Raw genomic sequence first — 21,377 nt, 5'->3', positions numbered from 1 at the left:
ATGTTTTCCATTCAAAACAAAAGTAAACTTAGATTCCATGAAAATTTGGGAACACCTAGCACAAAGAAATTTAAGCACTACCGGACTGGCACCGTAATGGCTCAAAGGAAAAGGCATAACAACATCGTCCCAATATCGTCGAAAAGTCGTTCATTCTGTGGAAGACAGCAAGAACGAGAAAAAAAAAACCAACCGAATTTAGTCTAAAAGTTCATCTCCTAAGTAAAGTTTATGTCAGCATTATCCAAACTATTTTTATCCAAATATTCGTTTTCAAAATTTTGATTTTTTACTTGAATTTGTTCCTTAGAATATATCTGAATTTGAAAGTAAACACATTTCTCCTGAGTGTAGAGAAATGATAAACCCACCTCTCTCTCTCTCTCTCTCTCTCTCTCTCTCTCTAATTGTAGGCCCCTTGCATTTCGATTATGTTTGACGTGTTATTTCCTATTTTGTGGAAATCAAAATGAACCTGGGTGCGTTCGCATACGGTTCCTAATCTTGGCTCGTTCTTTTCGGTAAGAATGGTCATATTAATTACAAATCTTGATAGGAATCTAACAAAACCGTTTTATCTTTTATCAGTTTTATTGATCAAGCCTGATCTTCTGCCATTCAGATTATGCATTGACAATTTATTATAATATTTTTACAGGACCGACATGAGGATTTATTTTTCTTTCGTTGAAAATTTTTCGTTCAGATAAGAAAAAACGCTTGAAACAGTTACTTTATAACCGACAGTATATTGCTGTATTTAAAACAAAAAACAAGCATGTATGTCAGATTCTATACAATTCAGAATGGTTTTAAATGCAAATTTTAAACATAACAAAATTGTTTTCTTAGCTTTAGCAGAAGTCGAAAGCTTTTAACTATTTTACAAAAATAACAGGTTATATTATGTGGGGACCCAGTTTGCATCCCTCATTTGGATGAATTTAGCTAACTGTATCCCCTTCAAGTTCATATCTCTTTTCAAAGTTTCTGATTTTACTGTTTTAAAGAAAGATCCATTAAGTTTCTCTTTCTCACAAAAGTTTGCCATTTCTGGTAGACCGCATAATTGTAACCTTTGAATTAACTCCTTATTGTTTAAGTCCTTGAAAAGTTTTCTGTTCTCTGAATGAGTAACCTTTGATGGTTGTACTAGTGCCGTTGGTTTCACGGGTTTTTCGTGGTACTGAATAGTTTTCATATGCGTCCCCTTGTCTGCTTCAACGCTGTCTTTTAAAGACTTTTGAGTTATTGGAAATGGAGATTTCATCATCTCGCTTTCATTTATCTCCTCATACAATCCTTGTATTTCCTCTTCATCATCGCTATGTGCCTGAAGAGAAGCTCTTTGCGTCGCATTTGTCACCATTTTATCACTTGACCCATCCACTGATTTTGTCCCTGTCTTCTCTTTGGACCCTTTGAACCCTTTGAAAGTACTTTTTATATTTGACACCAATTTCTTTTTCTGAAAATTCATTTGTAACTTTACTAATTTTCTCCTGGTAAAAATCCGACTTGAAATAAAGACAACATAGCTAATTGAAAATCTATAGTATAATAACCATTACAAATACAATTACAAAATAAAATATAGATAAATAATCTCGTTCAAAAGTCTTAGATATTATACATAAACATTCTACATTTACGCTACAGTAATTCTGATAACAAAATGAGTTAAAACTGAAATTAAAAAAAAAAACAAAAAACTTTTGTCAAGAATGGTACAAATTTATGTGAAACTGTCTAATTATAACTGATTTTAGGATAAACTCAAATCTAGTCAAGGGGTTAAAAATAACAAATGTTCCTTTTTAAGTTCCCTACAATGACATATATACATATCCTTATCTAACAGACTTTGATGAAGCATCTTATTACAAAGCATATGGATGAAACACTGATTACTTACAAATAAATGTAAGTTCTTTTCTTTACTTACCTATGGTAAAAGGCGTGTCGTTTGCTTTCATAATTAGTAGTGATTGTAAATAGCCAGTTGCTCTATTTATAAGATGGATTAATCTATAAGTCTGTAACTTAATTAACTTACCAATGTGCTGTTTTTTCCAATATCTGAAATAATGCAATATTAAGACGTATATTACTCTTGCCATTTGAAAGATCAATCAGTCTACCATTCTTATCAAAGTAAACAAAGTTGTTAGCTTTCCAGCAAGTTAACTCTGGCAAGTTTTATGTAATAAATAAACTAAATGTAATAATTGCACTTTATCTTCGTTAATTTTGCAATTTCATTTAAAAATTAATAAAGACTTAAAAAAGTAATTTATTCGGTTTGAATATATACATATTGATACTTTTATCTTTGCTAGTTTTGCAAACCATTTAGAGTTAATAAAGATTTCAGACTCTTTGATTACATACATATTGGTACTATATGTCTAATTAAACTAAGGTAAGACTTCCATAAAAAGATGCTACATACCAAGACTTGCAAAGTCCATATCGGCCAAACTGAAACCCGAATAATCTCCAGTATCTGAAATGTTTTTAAGATTGTCGTGTAAATTAGTTTTTCATTTATTATGATTCCATTTTTGTGTCACATTTAGCATAGATATTTCATAAATGTAGAACATAAGTGACTACTTACTAGTACATAGTTGTGATACTAGTACATGTATATGTATTCTCAAATTAACGCAAAACATATGCTTACATTATACAGTGGAAGCGGGTAGGAAACGCGGACATATACACCAAAAAAGTAATACCAAAATATAATTTTTAGTTCAAGCTTCTTATATTATACGTGTTTTTTTCCTTGACCAACTTTGATAATAGATAGGACATGTATCATTCAAACTGTACAAACTTCTTCTGAGGCTATATAGACTCATATGCTTATGAAAATCTGTTTTCTACGTGTGCACAATTATAATCTTTATCAAAACACATCATAAAATAATTTACAGAATGACGCTACTAGCGATCAATTTTAAACGTATAATCATAATTTCATTTGTTTCCCATACTCGGACAAGCCTGAAATAAACTAAGATTTCATTTCTCACATTTTTGTTTGTTTGTTTTATTTTGGGTTTAACGTCGTTTTTCAACAGTATTTCAGTTATGTAACAGCGGGCAGTTTACCTAACCAGTGTTCCTGGGTTCTGTACCAGTACAAGCCTGTTCTCCGCAAGTAACTGCCAACTTCCCCACATGAAACAGAGGTGGAGGATGAATGATTGCAGTGATTCATACACTTTGTACACGTCTATTTTACAGGAAAAATAATAGTTTGTAAGAATTGCTTGTAAAATTTCTTATACACTGTACACAAGCATAATTATGAAATGTTTACAATTTCTTATGTCAGTTATCGTATATCGTGTTTCGTATCAAACACACAATAGGCTGAATACAAATAAATCCGGACTTTCTTTAAAATTTCATATAAAACACTTTTATTTATTAACGTTTTTCGACCTTTTCTAGTACATTAGGCTTTCAGAGAAGACTTATATTCCCATAAAGAACCACTTTTAATTAGGATTTGATTGGAACATGTCGATTTCGATAGAATGCTACACATACATATTGAAACGCAGTAGAGTAAAATAAAACACGATACTATTGAGAAAGGGTACGAGAAAAGAAAAAAGGATTATTTATATTTTGACTACTTGTGACTTGACCTACTTAAGTGTACATTTGATTTAGTAGTGATCAGCCTACAATGCGTGAAGCGCATCGTTTGTGTGTATCGTGTGCTTCGTCTGCGTATAGGCTGAAAAGCACCAAATCCGGATGTTCTTTATTTCATGTGAAATCCACTTACTTTATAACGTATTTTTTTTTACATCTTCTAGCATATCAGATTTTCAGAGACTTATATTCCAATAAAGAATTATATCGCTACTAAAGAGAAAGAAAACGAAAAGGGCGTGTTAACTTAGAAAACTTCAGTTCATTAGATACAACTCCTTTTCGCTTCCTTTCAATGACATAAATGCGATAAAAACATGCCGATTTCGACATATAATGCTTTACTGAAACGCGGTAGAGTAAAAGAAAACATGATGCTATTGGGAAGAAGAAAGATTAGGACTATTTATAATTGGACTACATTCAATTTGGTAGTGATCAGCTTACATGTATATCTATCAGGTAGTAGGTATTTCTACGTTTTCCACCCTTACGTACTGCTAGATTTTGGCCCGTTTTGGGGATATCTGGTTTCATATAAGTTTCAAAAATTTAAAACGTTGCTTGTTAAGGTTTAGCAGTGTATGACAAAACAAAAAGAAATTATTAGTAAACGAACAACATCTTGACAAACAACTTCTCTGTCCAATACATGTTTTACTGTTCCGTCCCATAGAATTGGGTACTTAAAATATTCTAATGGAATTGTTCCCCTTTAAAAAGGAATGCCATTTGTAAAGAAATAAATGTAAACAATTGTCAAAAACGATGTTTTACCTAGTTATGTTAAGTTTAAACACTCGTGCAAATGCATCTAACGAAGACATGTAACAGCTTTTTAAAAATGGTGAGTTTTTAAAGGCGCTGAACTGTCCAGAAGTGTGGCTCCTTCATGCAGTCCTTTCCCGGAATTCAATATATATATGAGTAAATTGACAATGGTATTATAGAATAATATACATGTTTTATATGCTGTTTAATTTTCATGTAAAACAATGCATTCTTTCTATGATTTGGTGATGTTCAAACTTTTTTCCCCGAAACATGGACCTAATTTATGAGTTGTAATTTTTTGTAAGAATGTTTATATTTCCGTATGGCGGATCCAGATTTTATGCAAGGTTTTTCGGATAAATGACGTAATAAACGAGCAAAACTACGTAAATACAAAATGTTTGTAACAGAAGGAAAATAGTTCTACAGAGACCCAAACTCCAACCCAGTGTTACCTCCCCTTATCGGTACAGTAGATTGTTTGACAATATTCCTGCGCTGTGGTTGACAGAGACCTATTAACTCCACAAACCCGCATTATTTTCTTGTAAAATCGTCACCTTATCATCAAAAGGCTAGGACATATGTAAATCTAATATTTTTTATAAAGACCTGTGTATTAGTGTGTTAATACAAATTGTTAAGTTTATCATTCAAACGTTAGTAATATGAGTGAGTAATAGAAAGGTGCGTTGTTATCTACTAGCATTACCTGCTTACATAATAATAAAAATATGTTAATTGCGGCATTAAATTTTGAGTTAGGCACAGTAAGACAACTTCCTACTTGTATTAAAAAAGCTACCAGTCCTGACACTAAACAACATGCTGATGTTGTTGAAGATGTGACGATCAAAGCGAGGAAAACACTGACGTTTAATGAAAATTGAACAATGTAGAACTCTTTCAAACCCATATATATGGTCCTCATACTTTGCTATCTGCACAAATATCACATTTGACAACATTTCCTGGGTAGAAAAATATTAGAAATCTCATAGACCATTTGAAATATTTCACTCTCTTAGTGATTATTTCTTAGTTCCTTCCACTATAATTGCTCTGTTGAAGGCTCTCTCGGCCATATGAATATTTTAGTTGGAGTCAGGAGTCGAACCATCATCTACAGCGATTAGTTACCGCGAAAAACCCATGTGAAGAAGAAGTTTCATCATTTTAATATAATTCACTTTAACTTGAGCCTCCCCGTACTTGGACTCAGTGTTGTCATATTTTCTGATCCTTCACGATTATGGAGACACAACAGAGCACAAATATAATAGATCCCCGCTTAAACTGGTGCTTGAGGGCTGCTGCCTGTTTCATTGCCTCTCATGAACAGTCTCGATCAACCCGAATCTACTACTTCTTTGTTTGCTTGCGTTCCAAAATTCCAGGGGATTTCGTTCTAGATTTTACTTAATTCGTATACTCCTGTTAAATTTTACAACATTGCGATTAAAAATTAATTCATACTGCCGTTTCAAGTGGGAACTGATTTTCCGGTGAATTGTGTCGCAGATATACAAGACTTGTTGTAACAGTTTATTATACTATCATCAAACTTATTAGTATGTTACTTTCACAAAGCAAGAAAAACTTTAAACATTTAGTGAAAGCCATTGTTTCCTGAAATACTTTGAGATATAGATTAATTGTAAGATTAAGAAATGGTTATTTGGTTTATACAAAATCCATGCAGATATGAGGTACAAAGAAAAAAAATTACTTCTGGGGCTAGTTGTTGCCGCGTAATCATATGGGTAGTCTCTCACTTCAGGCGATTTATGTGGATTGGATGCTTTCATCAAAGCAGGTTTCTTCGTTTGAGCTTTCGGAGACATTTTCCTCTGGTCTGTTGAAATTCATGCAAAAACTGTTTATTGATCTAATTAACCTTTAGTCTGCTGGCTGCAAGTTATTCTGCCTTTGCGACCAGTGCAGACCAATATCAGCCTGCACGTCACTGATCGTGGTCTACACTGTTCGCTATTTCAGCGAACATCCCTTCGAATAATAAATGGTAAAAATCTCTTTCATTGGTTGAACAATTATCGTTTAAATACACTACTGTACTTGTTACTAAAACACGATTCAAAATATATTTAACATTATATCTACGTGTGTTTACAGGAATCTGCACTAGGAAGTATGTGTTTATCGCAAATAAAGCATTCAAGGTTATTCGAACTGTACCTGTTTAACTTATGAGTGAAAACGATCAGTGTCACCTGGCGAGACATGTTTTAATGTTGAATTTAAAGCTACTCGCCCACAGCTTATGAGAAGTTTTTTAGCATGTTCGTTTTTACCAAGTTTGGCTTAGAATATATATATGACATTAAAAAATGATAAAGTGAGTAAAAATGAGTGCTTGATATTTGTAAATAAGCGGGAAGAATCTTGATTTCTTCCATTATTTCAAAAGCGTTGCGAAGGTTAACTCCCGTTTGCACAGTAGTTAGGTGATTTATTAAGATATCTTGCAACAATCATATGATAATAAGTTTTTACTATTGAAAAAAAAAATCTACGAGTAAAAAAATCGACGAAATATGTTAATGTCATCACGCGTATTCGATTAAGCTAAAGAAACAGGCCGTTGAGGCAGTAAAATCTGTTGTTACTTCCTAGCACTAGGTTAAAATCTATATTTCCTTAATAATCCAAAAAGTATATGTCAGAAATACAATCTTCACAGAAAACGTAAATGATGTATGGCAATAATAATCACCCGACCAAGCAATACTAAAACACTGACCTGTTCCAGCTTCAGGGACTATGTAAGTGTCATCAGCGTCATCGCTAACATGATCAATTATCGGCTTCTTTAATTGCTTCTTTTTCGGATGTGGCTTCGGTGCTGCTCGAAGAAATATTAAAGCAAAAAAAAAAAACAAAGACAAATATCAAACAGGGAATGCCACGTACCAAAAACGCAGCCTCCCCAAAACGAAACCCACAGCACGCAGACGCGTACAACACAAACACACACACACATACACATACACGCGCACACACACAAAGCCAACACATTAGGACAAAACCAACAAACAAAGGAACACAGCACAAAACGAACAAACAAAGGAACACAGTGGGGCACTGCCTTGGAACGGTCAGTGGCAAAAACACCACTGGGGAGCTTAAACCGGTTTATGGTGCGCACCCAACCTCACTCTTACCCCCACCATGTTCCAAAGACACGGGACAGTGTAAATAAAAGTAATCCCCTCCAGGTGAATCTCTAACACACGTAATGGAAACAAAAAGGCATGGCATGTAAAACACGAAAATGCTCGTGTATAAATATATAAAAAGCAAACCTTTAGAACCAAAAACGTATGTACTCAATGCCTTTTCAGAAAACAGAGCAACAAGAGAAACACCCTTAAGGGCCCGACGAAACAGGCCAGAAGACAGATACCAAAACAGTTCAGTCCTAGTAGGATTTAAAAACTGCTTATCATAGCGTTCTCCCCCTCTTCCGTCAGACACAATCAAAGAGGGAAGTGTAGTGTCCAACTGTAAACGGGTTGAACACTAAACATGCGGTATGTCTCAAAACAGTTGGGTCGTAACCCCATTTAATAAAACGTTTTATAATTTTACCAAATACATTTGGAAAATTATCATGACCCAAGATCTTACGAAGTTTGTAAAACACATCGCCATAAAAAACGGGTTTAGAAATACCTTCTCGCAGATCAAAGCCGTATGTCAAATAACTCCTAGATATGTTTGTTTACTGATAAGACTTCTCAATTCAAGAATAATGAACTATATCTATGCAAAGCTACTTAAGACCAAAATAGGGCCAAATCAAAATACATGTACATTGTATCGTGAAAAGATAAAGCCAAGAAGTCATTTCATTGTAAGTGAGGTGAAACAGAAATGTTAAAACATTTAATAGCAGTAGGAGAAAGTGTTTCATGCCATCAAACTGTAAAAAGTAAAAAGAATCGTTCGCACTTGGCTCATGTAGATTATAGTGATCTTATTGTAAATATCTCCAGCGATGCATGTTTAGTAGTTAATCAATTATACGAGATAAGACATTAAAAAGGCTTGTTTTATACATAACAAAATACTTTACCAACTGCAGGTGCTTTTTGTCCTGGTTTAGGAGGCCGGGGTGGTGGCTTATCCTCATCACAGCTTGTGTCCTCTGATGGGGTATATGTATGAAAGTCATATATACATATTAGTATATATTTAAGGTAGTAAACTGATTATTATTCAGATTTTTTTTGTATTCAGTCATTTCTTTATATATTTATTCAAAAATAACATAGACCCGGTAAATATGGTCAACCAAAAGTGATCCGAGGTACAGCAGAGCTTTCTAAAAGAATTATGTCGTTTTTTTTTAATGATACCTCTGTAGATAAATATAACATTTTTCACAGATTATTGCTATGTAGCCTTGTTCGTATGCAGACAATTAATTAAAAATCAACAATTACAATTCAATAATAACAAAATGAGCCGCGCCATGAGAAAATCAACATAGTGGCTTTGCGACCAGCATTGATCCAGAACACGCAGTCTGGTCAGGATCCATGCTGTTCGCTAATAGTTTCTCTAAATGCAATAGGCTTTGAAAGCGAACAGCTTGGATCCTGACCAGACTGAGCGGATGCACAGGCTGGTCTGGATCCATGCTGGTCGCAAAGCCACTATGTTGGTTTTCTTATGGCAGGGCTCTTATATATTACCATCATGCGAGATGATTTTGATTCCTGGTCTCATTGCAAAGTCTACGTACAATGAGCCATCAACAATGTCCATTGTGTTAGACTTTGACACATTTCTCACAAGAAACACCTGCTCATAAACATCATCTGTAACACCTTTAAGAACGTTTACTTCTATTTCACGAATATCAGGATTGTCAATAGGCAACACAACTAGAGTTCTCTGTCGAAATCTTTCAGTATCCTTTGTTTCGCTTCCATCTAAAGGCTTGTAGTGCCCAACTAGGACATTCTGAGTAATAAGGCGGTTTAATCGCAGTGTTTCTAGATTGAGAAAAGGTGAAGATGTTATTTCAGACTTAGTGGTATGTTAAATAGTAGCAAGAAATGTAAAAGCATAACATCCCAAGTATATTATAACTTTTCCAAACACTGGAGAAGTATTGAAGGATTGAGAAATAAATTTTGATACAACAAAAACGTTTCATTGTTCCTTTTTCTGATATCCCCGTTTATATATTGATGACTGTGGCCTAGGTTATAAATTGGACAAGAATTGATCAGGACAAATAAATTACTGAGATTTATTTTAGGTCAGTGAATGTTAAAATTTAAATACGCTTACCAAACTGATATTGCAAAATCCAACTAACTGGCCTAGCAGACCTTTTTTATTTTTTATACGGTATTCAAATAATTTTATAATATTACGAAAGTAAAATATAAACACAAATACCACTGGCATTACCTGTAATTGCGCTCATATTTTCAATTCCTTCCAGAAGATCCTGCGTGTAGACACGTTTAATTTTGTCGTCTATAAAACTTACATGCTGCGGAAGACTATACCTGTAAGGTACAAACAAGCCTAGAAGACAATGTGAAACAGACTATAAATTTAAGTTACTAACAAGCCTAGAAGACAATGTGAAACAGACTATACCTGTAAGGTACAAACAAGCCTAGAAGACAATGATCATTTGCAATGCTCTCAAGATTTACCTTTCGTTTTCTTTTTGAAAACTATTCATTCACAAAGTTAGTGAACAATTTGATTTTTTTATTTACATATAGTTTGATATAAAATGCATTTTTGGCATTGTGAAATAAAATCATATCAAATAAATATATATATCCAGCTTAATACTTCATTGATATATTTTTTGTCAGTAAACGCTATTGCCGTAAACCATCTGTTATGTTATATGCGTATATCAAATTTCAGAAATTGAAACAATAATACACACTTTGTACAACTACAGTCAACAATGTGAATGCAATAGCTTTATTAAGCGACTTCCTTTACAAAACGGCCAATTTAAATTCCGAACATTTTTACTCTATAAAAACATCCAATTAAACGACTTTTTCATTAAGCGACCAGCGGCCACATGAATTTTTTTAAAGATATCTGTTGAACGACGGTGTATGAATGTTTCTGTTCTAAACGTGTTCTCAATAAACATTTTTTCACCGTCGAACATAATAAAAGCATCAACAGTAAATATTCCCCATCTTAAAACATATATATGGAATATGGTGCATAAGATGAAACTTTATCAAAATCTGTTAAAAGCCTATTCTATTAAGACTCAACTTTTTGGTGGTCCTTTGTGTGATCTCTTAATAATGTGTCTACTGTACTCTAAAAGTTAAAATGACTATACGTTTTAAATGATGACTTAGCAAGAAAGAAAAAGAAACAATCCTCTAAGTCTTTGTTTTGTTGTTGTGCATAAGGGAAGCCAACAAAAAGCAAGGACAAAAGTTCAAAAGGAACTAGATGCGTGTCCATAGGACACAGGTGCACCCCCCCCCCCCCCTCCCCCCGCCACTGTAACATGGTTTAATGACTCAGGTTAAACAATTTTTAAGATGTTTGCAACACAAACTTTTAAGAACCTTATGTGTATTTTTCACTTAGTTGGCCATAACTCTGGCCTATCTGAGTAAAATCCTAAAGAGAACACTTCATAGGCTATAAAACAATCCTCTAATGTTTTATGATTCTAGGTCAAGTACATTTTAACAAACATGTTTCACAAACTTTTTTTTAGTAAGTCTGGACAAGAAGTCTGGTCTTGTGTAGTGAAATAATGACTGTAGGTAAAATATTTTCTGAGCTACGCGCGAAAAAACATTAAAATGACCAATTTTTTCCAATGTCAGGGGCCATGACTTCAACAATACTGAATTAATCTGGACGCGAAACCCCAGGTGCACAACTGCCCATGCTGACCAACATTCCTGTAAACTTTGGTGACTCTAGGACAAAAGTGTTTGGAGCTATGCGCGCCACAACATTAAAATGACCATTTTTTAATTAAGTCAGGGGCCATAATTCCTACATGACTGAATGAATACGGACGCAAGACCCTAGGTGCACAACTGCACATGTTGACCAACATTCCTGTAAACTTTGGTGACTCTAGGTCAAATACTTTTGAAGCTACGCGCGACACAACATTAAAATGACCAATTTTTAACTAAGTCAGGGGCCATAACTCCTACACGACTAAATGAACCAGAACGTGAAACCCCAGGTGCACAACTACACATGCTGACCAGCATTCCTGTAAACTTTGGTGACTCTAGGTCAAATACTTTTGGAGCTACGCGCGACACAACATTAAAATGACCAATTTTTAACTAAGTCAGGGGTCATAACTCCTACACGACTATATGAATCCGGACGCGAAACCCCAGGTGCACAACTGCCCATGCTGACCAACATTCCTGTAAACTTTGGTGACTCTAGGTCAAATACTTTTGGAGCTACGCGCGACACAACATTGAAATGACCAATTTTTTACCAAGTCAGGGGCTATAACTCCTACATAACTGAATGAATCCAGACGCGAAACCCCAGGTGCACAACTACACATGCTGACCAACATTCCTGTAAAGTTTTGTAACTCTATGTCAAATACTTTTGGAGCTAGGCGCGACACAACACTAAAATGACCAATTTTTAGTCAGGGGTCATAACTTCTACATGACTGAATGAATCCGGACGCGAAATCCCAGGTGCAGAATTACACATGCTGACCAACATTCCTGTAAAGTTTTGTGACTCTACGCCAAATACTTTTGGAGCTAGGCGCGACACAACATTCTCGGAAGGACGGACGGACGGACGGACGGGCGGACAAGAGCAAATCTATATGCTCCCCAGCACTTATGGGGAGGTGGGGGCACAAAAAGTAGATTCAAAGAACGTAGTCACTCGTTTTTAAGTTACAGCCATATTAACATTATCATTTGGTATTCTTTTGTAGAAATGTTTGTCACTGATCACTTTAGAATAAAACTGAATACTTTGATATCATGTCGCTTTTCGTAAAAGTTTCAATAATTTCGAAATGTTTAAATAAGAGTTTTTCACATTTCTGACTAAAATGTATTTCTGAATGATGTCGTATAAATGTACTATTTTGACAGACAGCATTTTACAAACGCATCTGTTTCTTTATTTGCAATATATATGTTATCTACGAGACCAGTCAAGTATTTGCTCAGGAGACGTACACCTAAGATATTTCTATCTCTCTAGAACTGATATCGAAAAGACTGATATTAAAGCAGGTAAAACACTTTTGCATATTAACATTATTACTAGATCTACTGACAACTTTAAGGATATTTGTTTCAGCATTTTGATGTGGGCATAATCAGTGAGGTTCCTTGCTTTGTTAAATGTTTGTTTAATTAAACTTGAATTCGATGATATTACAGTGCTGTTTCAGTTGACCAAAATGAAATGTCTTTATGATACATATTATAATTGCACCCTTTGTATGCCTTAAGCAATCAAAAGACCAGCGGAAGGAAACTCTTTGACATAGCAAATAAAATGTTGTGTCTTAACAGATTTCACTTGATCGTACAATTTATTATGTCTGCATTTTGCAAACAATATAACATTATATAAAATATGATAGATTTTTATCTACACAAAAAGTTGATAAAAGCTATTTATTTTATCTCATATCTTCAAAGGCTTATCACGTGGTGCCATAGTCCGATACATTTTATCTTCCTTGTTATAAACATATGTAAATATAAACACAATATACACAAATGACATTTGAGAGAGCCTTTACACACCTGTCAATGGCTTCCTTGATCGTGTAGAACCTTTAATCACCGGTCAACGGCTTCTTTGATCGTGTAGAGCCCTTACTTAGCCCTGTCAATGGTTTCCTTGATCGTGTAGATCCTTTAGTCACCTGTCAATGGTTTTCTTGATTGTGTAGAGCCTTTACACAACTGCCAATGGCTTCCTTGATCGTGTAGAGCCTTTTCTCACCTGTCAATGGCTTCGTTATCGGACCTCCGTGGCCAAGCGGTTCAGGTCGCTTACTTCCAAATCTCTTGCCCCTCGCCGATGTGGGCTCGAGCCTCACTCTGGGCGTTGAATTCTTCATATTTGATTGCCATCCAGCTGGCTTATGGAAGGTCGGTGGTTCTACCCGGGTGCCTGCCTGTGATGAAATGATGCACGGAGGAGCACCTGGGGTCTTCCTCCACCATCAAAGCTGGAAAATTGCCATATGACCTATAATTGTGTCGGTGCGAGGTTTAACCCAACAAAAATATATCGTGTATAATCTTTACTCACCTATCAATTGCTTCATTGATCGTCTAGAGCCTTTACTCACCTATCTATGGCTTCCTTTATCGTATATTCATTATCATCAGGAACTGTTCGGAATTTTCCCCTTTCATTTAATGGCACAGCTACTACCAAAGGCCCACTTAAATGTTGAAACTGTATAACAAGTTTATCCGGTTCTCGGCTTGGACCGTGCATTGATCCAGGAAGTATTCTGTCCAGTTCTATAACAGTCCCAGCTTGAATGGTGACAGTTATTTTCTCCTCCGTAGTCACTTTAAAATTTTCTCTAACTTTCGCATATCTTGGAAAATCAGTAGCTAATTCTCTTACACTCTCATAATTCTTTATATTCCTTAATACTTTCAGTTTGCCCTTGTAATTTAACGGCACGAGAATTTCACGTTCAAGTTCAATGTAGTCCTTTTCTCGCAGTTTTGTGTCTTCTACATGTTCGGCGAAATTTGCAGCAACCTTATGCATTACCAATTTCGAATCAATTGACATTATATCCCCTTGTGAGAAGCCTTCGGCGTCTGTTTCAGAATAGTATCCCTCGTTAACACATACCACACAGGGAAAATCAAATTTTCCTTCAAGCTCATCCAGCCGGTATGTTTCTAATGTCCATTCCATCTCTTGATTCATCTTGAATATTTGATAAAGTATTCAGAACTTTAGCAGTCTCTTGCAGAATATACGTTATTACACTCGTTTTCACTTTAAATAAAATTAATTTTTAGCCTGCGTGACAATGATAAAATAAAGTTGTATGAAAACGTGTGTTAACGCTGTAATTTCATATCTTCCTGGTTTGAGCTATAAAAGGTTAAAGAACATTTTAAGTGATCTGGGTTGTTTTTGTTTTTTTTCGTGTATTTATTGTTTTAAATGAAACGGTTTATAAGGTTGATGAAAAGTCTTTTACCTTTAGATTGCTATCTTTTGCTATATAACAAATTCCTAAATATGGACCACATGTAAAATTTCTCTTACCTGATGCAGTAGTTCTTCATTTACATTTTTTTTCAATTTTGTATTCATTCATTTCTGTATTCTGTTTTAAAAATTAAGATATGTAGATCTATTTTGAGCCAACTTAATGTTTCAATGATAAATTTGACACTTTACAATAGTAATGCAAACATATGATTTTTCGCATTAGACCATGGGTTACTGAAAATAAGGTTTTTGTATTTTAAACCTACAAGTGTGTGTGGGATATTCGAATGACCCTATGCTTCCCACGCCGATGGTCAGAGATTTGTTCTTTTGTGAGATTGACGTCAAAAAGTATGTTTGTATTTGTTTCCAGCACAGGAGCATCATCAGGGTACCTGAAGGAATTTATATCGGATTGTCTTAATTTTCACATATTATTTCGAGGGGTTTCCTGTTATATACGAGCTATGTTTTAAAACCGACATTGTCTTTAAAAGGTATGGAAACCCGATAGCTATATTTATGTAAGTTTTTTTTCTGTGATTATAAAAGTCTTAAAACCGGAACAGATCTATTTGTTTATTTCTCTAGCGATTTTTGAAAGGTCTACGACATTTCTCAATTGTTTACTTTTCTCATTTAAAGGAGACATGAGATACTTGTCTGCTTAGATATTAACAAAATTGTGTGCATACGATTAATCGTATATTTTCTGAAGTGAAATCTTGACATGATTTATGAAACAGTAATGAGGCAATCATTGCATCTTGATTTATTATATATCCGTATCGCTATCTGATTTTGAGATTTGAAAATACTGTAGCATTCTTAAATGTCAATTTATCAATTTGGTATCAGTTTGGTTACACCATGTCTGCTTTATAGTCTAAGACATTCATCTTGCTTTCGGACATGCAGCAATCTGACCTGCTTCATTCGTCATACTAACTAGTGGTGTCTTCTTCGGGTGTCACTGATGTGTACTCTTTGATGAAAAGAAAAATAAACTGATTGATGCCTACTTAAGCGTTTGTGGATTAAACGGTAATAAACAGTTGTGAAAACAATCAGATATAGAGCTAAATTAATTTCGTTTTAAAGTTACACATAAAATTGCTGTTCAAGGGAAATAACCCTTCGTACTGAAATACTAAACCGTACAAACTCTTCGGGTAATGTTTGTGGCTACACGTCCTGTAACCGGGTATATAGCATGCTACCGAAAGCCTACGATACGACAAGTGCCCGGTCATAATTTTATTGTAAACGATATGTAATGCTTTATTTAATGATAAACAGTTGATTTGTATAAAAAAAAACTTACCTTACTATCAACTTCTAATCTAAATCTCTTAGTATCTTATTTAACATATATGTTTTGAATATGCTTAAACACATTAATATGTATTCCTTTTTAGCTGCTTTATCATTGTTTATCTCAGTTTTATATATGTTTGTCAGAAAATAGCCCATGAGCTTATGTCAACTAGTTATATTGTATCAATCAATAGATATGCAATTTCTACACATGTAGTGCACAATGAAGTATACCATTAGCCAATACAATGAATGTTATATATCAGATTGCCGAATGTCCGAAAACAAGATGAATGTCATAGACTAAGAAAATAGGCACTATGTAACTGCATGAATGTCAAATAAAAGCATGGACTTGTAAGAATGCAAGTTGAATTTTCAGGTTGTCTGACAGTGGTTTGCATATGTAACCAAGTAAAATGCAATCTTTGCTTTAATGTTCTTCTATTGTAACTTAAAGTTAATATTTCTTTTTGGTCTATTGGGATATACGAGATGATATATCCCGTGTATTTTTTTCTTTCGGATAGGATGGATTGGATGATTAAATGGAAGTTAAAGCAAAATAATGTTTTTCAGAAGAAAATAAAGTCACACCTAAATAATTTTGATCACATTGTATTTGTGAAATTTTAACGACTGTAGAAGACCAGAGGTGTCCATTCGGATTTATATTTGGGAGAAAGGAAGGAAAACATCGCGCTTCATTCTATTCAACATGCAAATGGAATAAAGAACTTACAAAGGCGGGCGGCGACATATGATACCACTAGACCACTTAGCCCGAATCCGATGTGTAGCAAACCTATATCAGCATATGTCATACATACCTTTAACATTTCAATGGTTTCTGAAATCCGCTATATGCACTATATTTCACCTTTAGTTTCGCTAGTTAACCAGGTTTTCGTAGAAAACCAGTTATTACATTGGGGTATGTCGTCGGGGGCGGGCGGGAGGGCGTCAAACTTGGTTTCCGCACAATAACTTTAGTTTTGAACAAGCTATAGACACCAAACTTGCCCTGTAGATAGGTGATAAGGAGACAAAGCTTGGGATTGCATTTGGGGTCATTTGGATTAAGGTCAAGGTCGCTGTTGCTAAAAATAGAAAAACTGGTTTCCGCACAATAACTTTAGTTTTCATTGATGTATTGGCCTATAGGTAGCTTATAGAAAAAACAAGGTTCGGATTGTATATGGGGTTATTTGGGTCAAGTTGAAGGTCAGGATAACTTATTTAATCTTCGCACTTAGAAAATTCCACGGTGGCGCAGTGGTATAGAGCGTTGGACCAAAAGCTACTTTTTAGTCAATGGGACGAAAGTCGGTTCAAATTCTACTGAGATCCTAATTTTTTTTTTTTTTGTCAAGGTAAAGGTCACAGTTACTAAAAATAGATCTTTCTCTAAAAATAGATTTTTTCTCTAAAAATAGATTTTTTTCTCAGTGTGATCATCAAAAAGGTGGTTTCTGCTTTATAGTTTTAGTTTGGACTAGGTTACTGTCACCAAACTTTGTGTACAGCAAGCTTATCTGAAAAATTAGCTTTGAATGATATTTGGGGTCGCTGTTACTAAAAATAGAATAATGGTTTCCACTCGATATCTTTAGTTTGGGTAAACTTATTGTCAGTATACTTGCTATGTAGATAGCTTTTATAAAACAGAAAAGTTTGGGAATGTATTTAAGGTCACTCGGATCAGGGTCAAGGTCATTGTAGCTAAAAATAGAAAAATGGGGTCATATTTGAAACAAAAAAAAAATAGATTTTTGTGCTTTGGAATGGAAGGGTGTCGTTTCAAATCTCACTGAGATCCAATGTTCTTTTTATGTGACAGAAAGGTCATTTTAATGCCATTGGTTAACTAAAAATAGAAAAATATGATCATAGTTATAATAAAAAATATATGTTTAATAAAATATGACCACTTTTTAAAGAACCTGTTGGCTTGATGCAATTGAAAACCTGGTTTTCGTGGAATTTCCACGTTTCTTATTTTTTTTTTTTTGGACGCACACACGACCATCACACACTCACACAAAGCAAGCACACTAGGACAAACGAGCAAATAAAGGAACTCAATGGGGGCATCTTCTTGGAACAGTCAGAGCCAAAACCACCCCTAGGAACTTAATGGGGTACCTAACCTTACTCGTACCCCAACCATGTTCCAAAGACACATGACAGAGTAAATAAAAGTTATCCCCGCCAGCTGGCACTTTTTATGACCTACCATTGCACATGAGGAAACCCATTATAATCAAAGTACTGAGAGGACTGATGGGGGCAATGCTTTGCAGTTTCAAGACTTGATGTAACCCATTCAAGTCAGGGAAGTACAAGCAGGCATTATGTAATGTACTTGTGTGTGGCAAGAAATGGAGTGGTCACAACTTTAACAGTGCACAACAATAAAATTTATTAACTTTTTGTTCAATACACTTCTATATTTTGATAAAAAAATTTAGTCTTGTTCAATAGCAGTTGTTCATCGACAAACAAAAATTTTTCATTGCCAGATTTGATAAAATGAAAAAGATAAAGCTATACAATGTATTTCAATTTCTTGAATACTTCTGTTTGCACTCTATGTCCTGACATCATGTGTTCTTGACAGTCTAACAGAAACAGGAAAACTTTGTAACACTATCAAGATCATAATATAAGAAAAGCATTAAACACTATGAAAACCGTAATTCATCATTTCAATGAACCTACCGAACTGGCGTATACAGTTAGGTTCGAGTAAATGAGGATACGAAACGCCCGTGGAAAAAGAACAAAATTTCTGGTGGTTCTGCCTTTGAATATCACCATCAGAAACCATTTGCACCCTCAGATAGATGAAATACATTATACTGGTAACATAAATGTACATCTGCAGGGATAACTACCAAGAAAGTGAGGCCAAAATATGACGGGCACCTGCGGCAAGTTATCATCGCGGAATGGTGGATAGCAAAAATTACTCGGTCTGAAAAATGATGAAACACGTATATGTGTATACGTGCAGTTATAACAGTATTTAGCGCACTTTTTACGTTAAACGATAATTTTCCTGCAGATAAATACCAGTTTGATCAGCGTATATGGCGTTTTTATTTTTTAATATAAAAATCTGGGAATGAATTTTTTCTTCGGTCCTTTTTCAAGGATTTCTCGAACATTATATGTTAAACACGTCATATACACAATTTTCTGATCTTTAGACTAAAGAATCGGGTACATGTTCAGTTTGGGAAATGCTGTACTTTCCCAGAATAAGCGCGTTTCTATTGGCCCATCAGTGAGGTCGGATTTCAGGAAAAAGTAAAAAAAAAATCCCCTGATTTGCCGTGTCGTGGTGGTTGCTATTGAAATTACTGCATGCCCGGAAGATTCTGATGTCATAACTTTTGACAACATTTCCATGGATTCAACTCGTCTTCCCTAGATGACATGTTTATTCAGGATGCTCTCTCCAATTCACAGTACATATCCACTCTTTGCGAAATCTGCTATATCGGCACCGACTATTCTTTGCTATAAACAATGCCCAGGTTGGTATGGGAGGTGGAAAGTCGAGCTGCCATCCACGATCAAAGGTATACTGTTCAAAAATAAGTAGAGCACGGAACATAAGATTGTCTTTTCTATGTTTTATAGTGTTTACTTTTTAACTATCAGCGATTTTGCTCGCAACTCGATGAAATTTGTTGATGGTGTACTGACATGGAACATTAGCCCGACTTTTTCCACTTTTTCCCGTCATTAACCAGTTTTGCTTTGATGTCATACATATCAAGCGCACTATATGTATTCATTTATCAATATTCTTCCAAATAATAAAGATAAATAGGCCGAAATGTAAATGGATTTTTTCAAAACCACTTACTTTCGGTTTTGTCGTGGCACCGGCGGTCTCTCTGCATATCAGTTTTTTTGTGTTTTTTTTTTCTTTTTTTTTTTGCACAGGCAGGCCTTCTGTATTACGCACAGAGAGGCTCTAGGCTAATAACTATCTGGAAACATTATAGCTTAATTAATTTGGTGTGTTTATCTTACTTTTTATAACTGCCAACCTGTTTATAGCAAAGAATCGCCGGTGCCCACGCAAGAAACCGCCGATAAAGCACATTTCGCAAAGAGTCCGCCGATATGGATCTGCATCGTGCTATTGCGTATTAAATTTTAGTAGCTATTTGAAATTCAGTTCATTTTTATGCAACTTCTGTGGACAAGACATTTTGATTAACGATTTACAGCTGATTTCGAGATCAAAATATATAATTATACATAATATACAGTCACGAATAAGGACGGTCCGACCAAGTTAAATATGCCTTTAAGCTTTAAAATGTTCTTAATAGTTTGTGTAAATTTAAACAGAAAACAATAACAGAAAACATCTACTGACGATTATTAGATTAGATAATAATTACAAACAAGAGGGGCCAAGATGGCCTTAGGTCGCTCACCTGAGAAACACACCATAACACACCATAACAGTGTAAACATGTTTGACCTAATGATTTCATGGAAAAAATATTCTAACCAATTATCATTAAAACTGGAGCAAAAAATCTTGAGTATAAACAAGTATTTTCTTTGATATGACCTAGTGACCTAGTTTTTGATCCCAGATGACCCATATTCAAACTTAACCTAGAGTTCATCAAGGCTATCATTCTGACCAAATTTCAAGAAGATCAATTGAAAAATGCAGCCTCTATCGCATACAGAAGGTTTTTCTTTGATTTGACCTAGTGACCTAGTTTTTGACCCCAGACTACCCATATTCGAACTTGACCTAGATTTCATCAAGGCAACCATTCTGAACAAACATTATGAAATCCAGTGTAAAATGCAGCCCCTATTGCATACACAAGGTTTTTCCATTATTTAACCTAGTGACCTAGTTTTTAAACCCAGCTTATCCATATTCAAACTTGACCCAAATTTCATCAATGCTATCATTCTGACAAAATTCCATGAAGATCAGTTGAAAAATACAGCCTCTATCACATACACAAGGTGTTTCTTTGATTTGACCTAGTGACCTACATTCTGATCCCAGATGACCCATAATCAAACTCAACGTAGATTTTATCAAGGCAATCATTTTGACCAAATTTCATGAAGATCAGTTGAAAAATACAGCCTCTATAGCGTACACAAGTTTTTTTCTTTGATTTGACCTAGTGACCTACTTTTTGATCCAAGATGACCCGTATTCAAATTTGACCTAGATTTCATCAAGGCTATTATTCAGACATAATTTCATGAAGATTTATTGAAAAATACAGCTTCTATTGCATACACAAAGTTTTTCTTTGATTTGACCTAGTGACCTAATTTTTGACCCCAGATGACCC

At 34.8% G+C, this 21,377-nt stretch overlaps 1 protein-coding gene across 4 annotated transcripts; it reads right to left on the bottom strand.

Moving 5' to 3' along the window:
• Window positions 1–729: 729 nt before the first annotated feature.
• LOC123524664 (uncharacterized) lies at window positions 730–16,186 on the bottom strand. Of its 4 annotated transcripts, XM_045303012.2 has the most exons (11): window positions 16,028–16,186; window positions 14,970–15,688; window positions 13,808–14,580; window positions 9,895–9,995; window positions 9,168–9,470; window positions 8,546–8,617; window positions 7,211–7,312; window positions 6,179–6,304; window positions 2,453–2,506; window positions 2,057–2,079; window positions 730–1,468 (listed from the first exon to the last, which is right to left on the bottom strand). In XM_045303012.2, exons 3-11 carry the CDS (start codon window positions 14,407–14,409, stop codon window positions 905–907), a joined length of 1,947 nt encoding a protein of 648 aa, XP_045158947.2. In that variant the 5' UTR covers window positions 14,410–14,580; window positions 14,970–15,688; window positions 16,028–16,186; the 3' UTR covers window positions 730–904. The 4 variants fall into 4 exon arrangements, with proteins under 4 accessions (XP_045158947.2, XP_053394606.1, XP_053394607.1 ...); XM_053538631.1 differs by lacking the exons at window positions 14,970–15,688; window positions 16,028–16,186 and adding an exon at window positions 14,758–14,921 and having other exon boundaries at window positions 13,808–14,409; XM_053538632.1 differs by lacking the exons at window positions 6,179–6,304; window positions 14,970–15,688; window positions 16,028–16,186 and adding an exon at window positions 14,758–14,818 and having other exon boundaries at window positions 13,808–14,409.
• Between the last annotated feature and the right edge of the window lie 5,191 nt (window positions 16,187–21,377).

This window comes from Mercenaria mercenaria, chromosome 3, assembly GCF_021730395.1.
Source record: "Mercenaria mercenaria strain notata chromosome 3, MADL_Memer_1, whole genome shotgun sequence".
NCBI classification, from domain to species: domain Eukaryota; kingdom Metazoa; phylum Mollusca; class Bivalvia; order Venerida; family Veneridae; genus Mercenaria; species Mercenaria mercenaria.
Note: the sequence above shows the minus strand (reverse complement) of the source record. Positions and strands in the feature narration are given on the sequence as shown.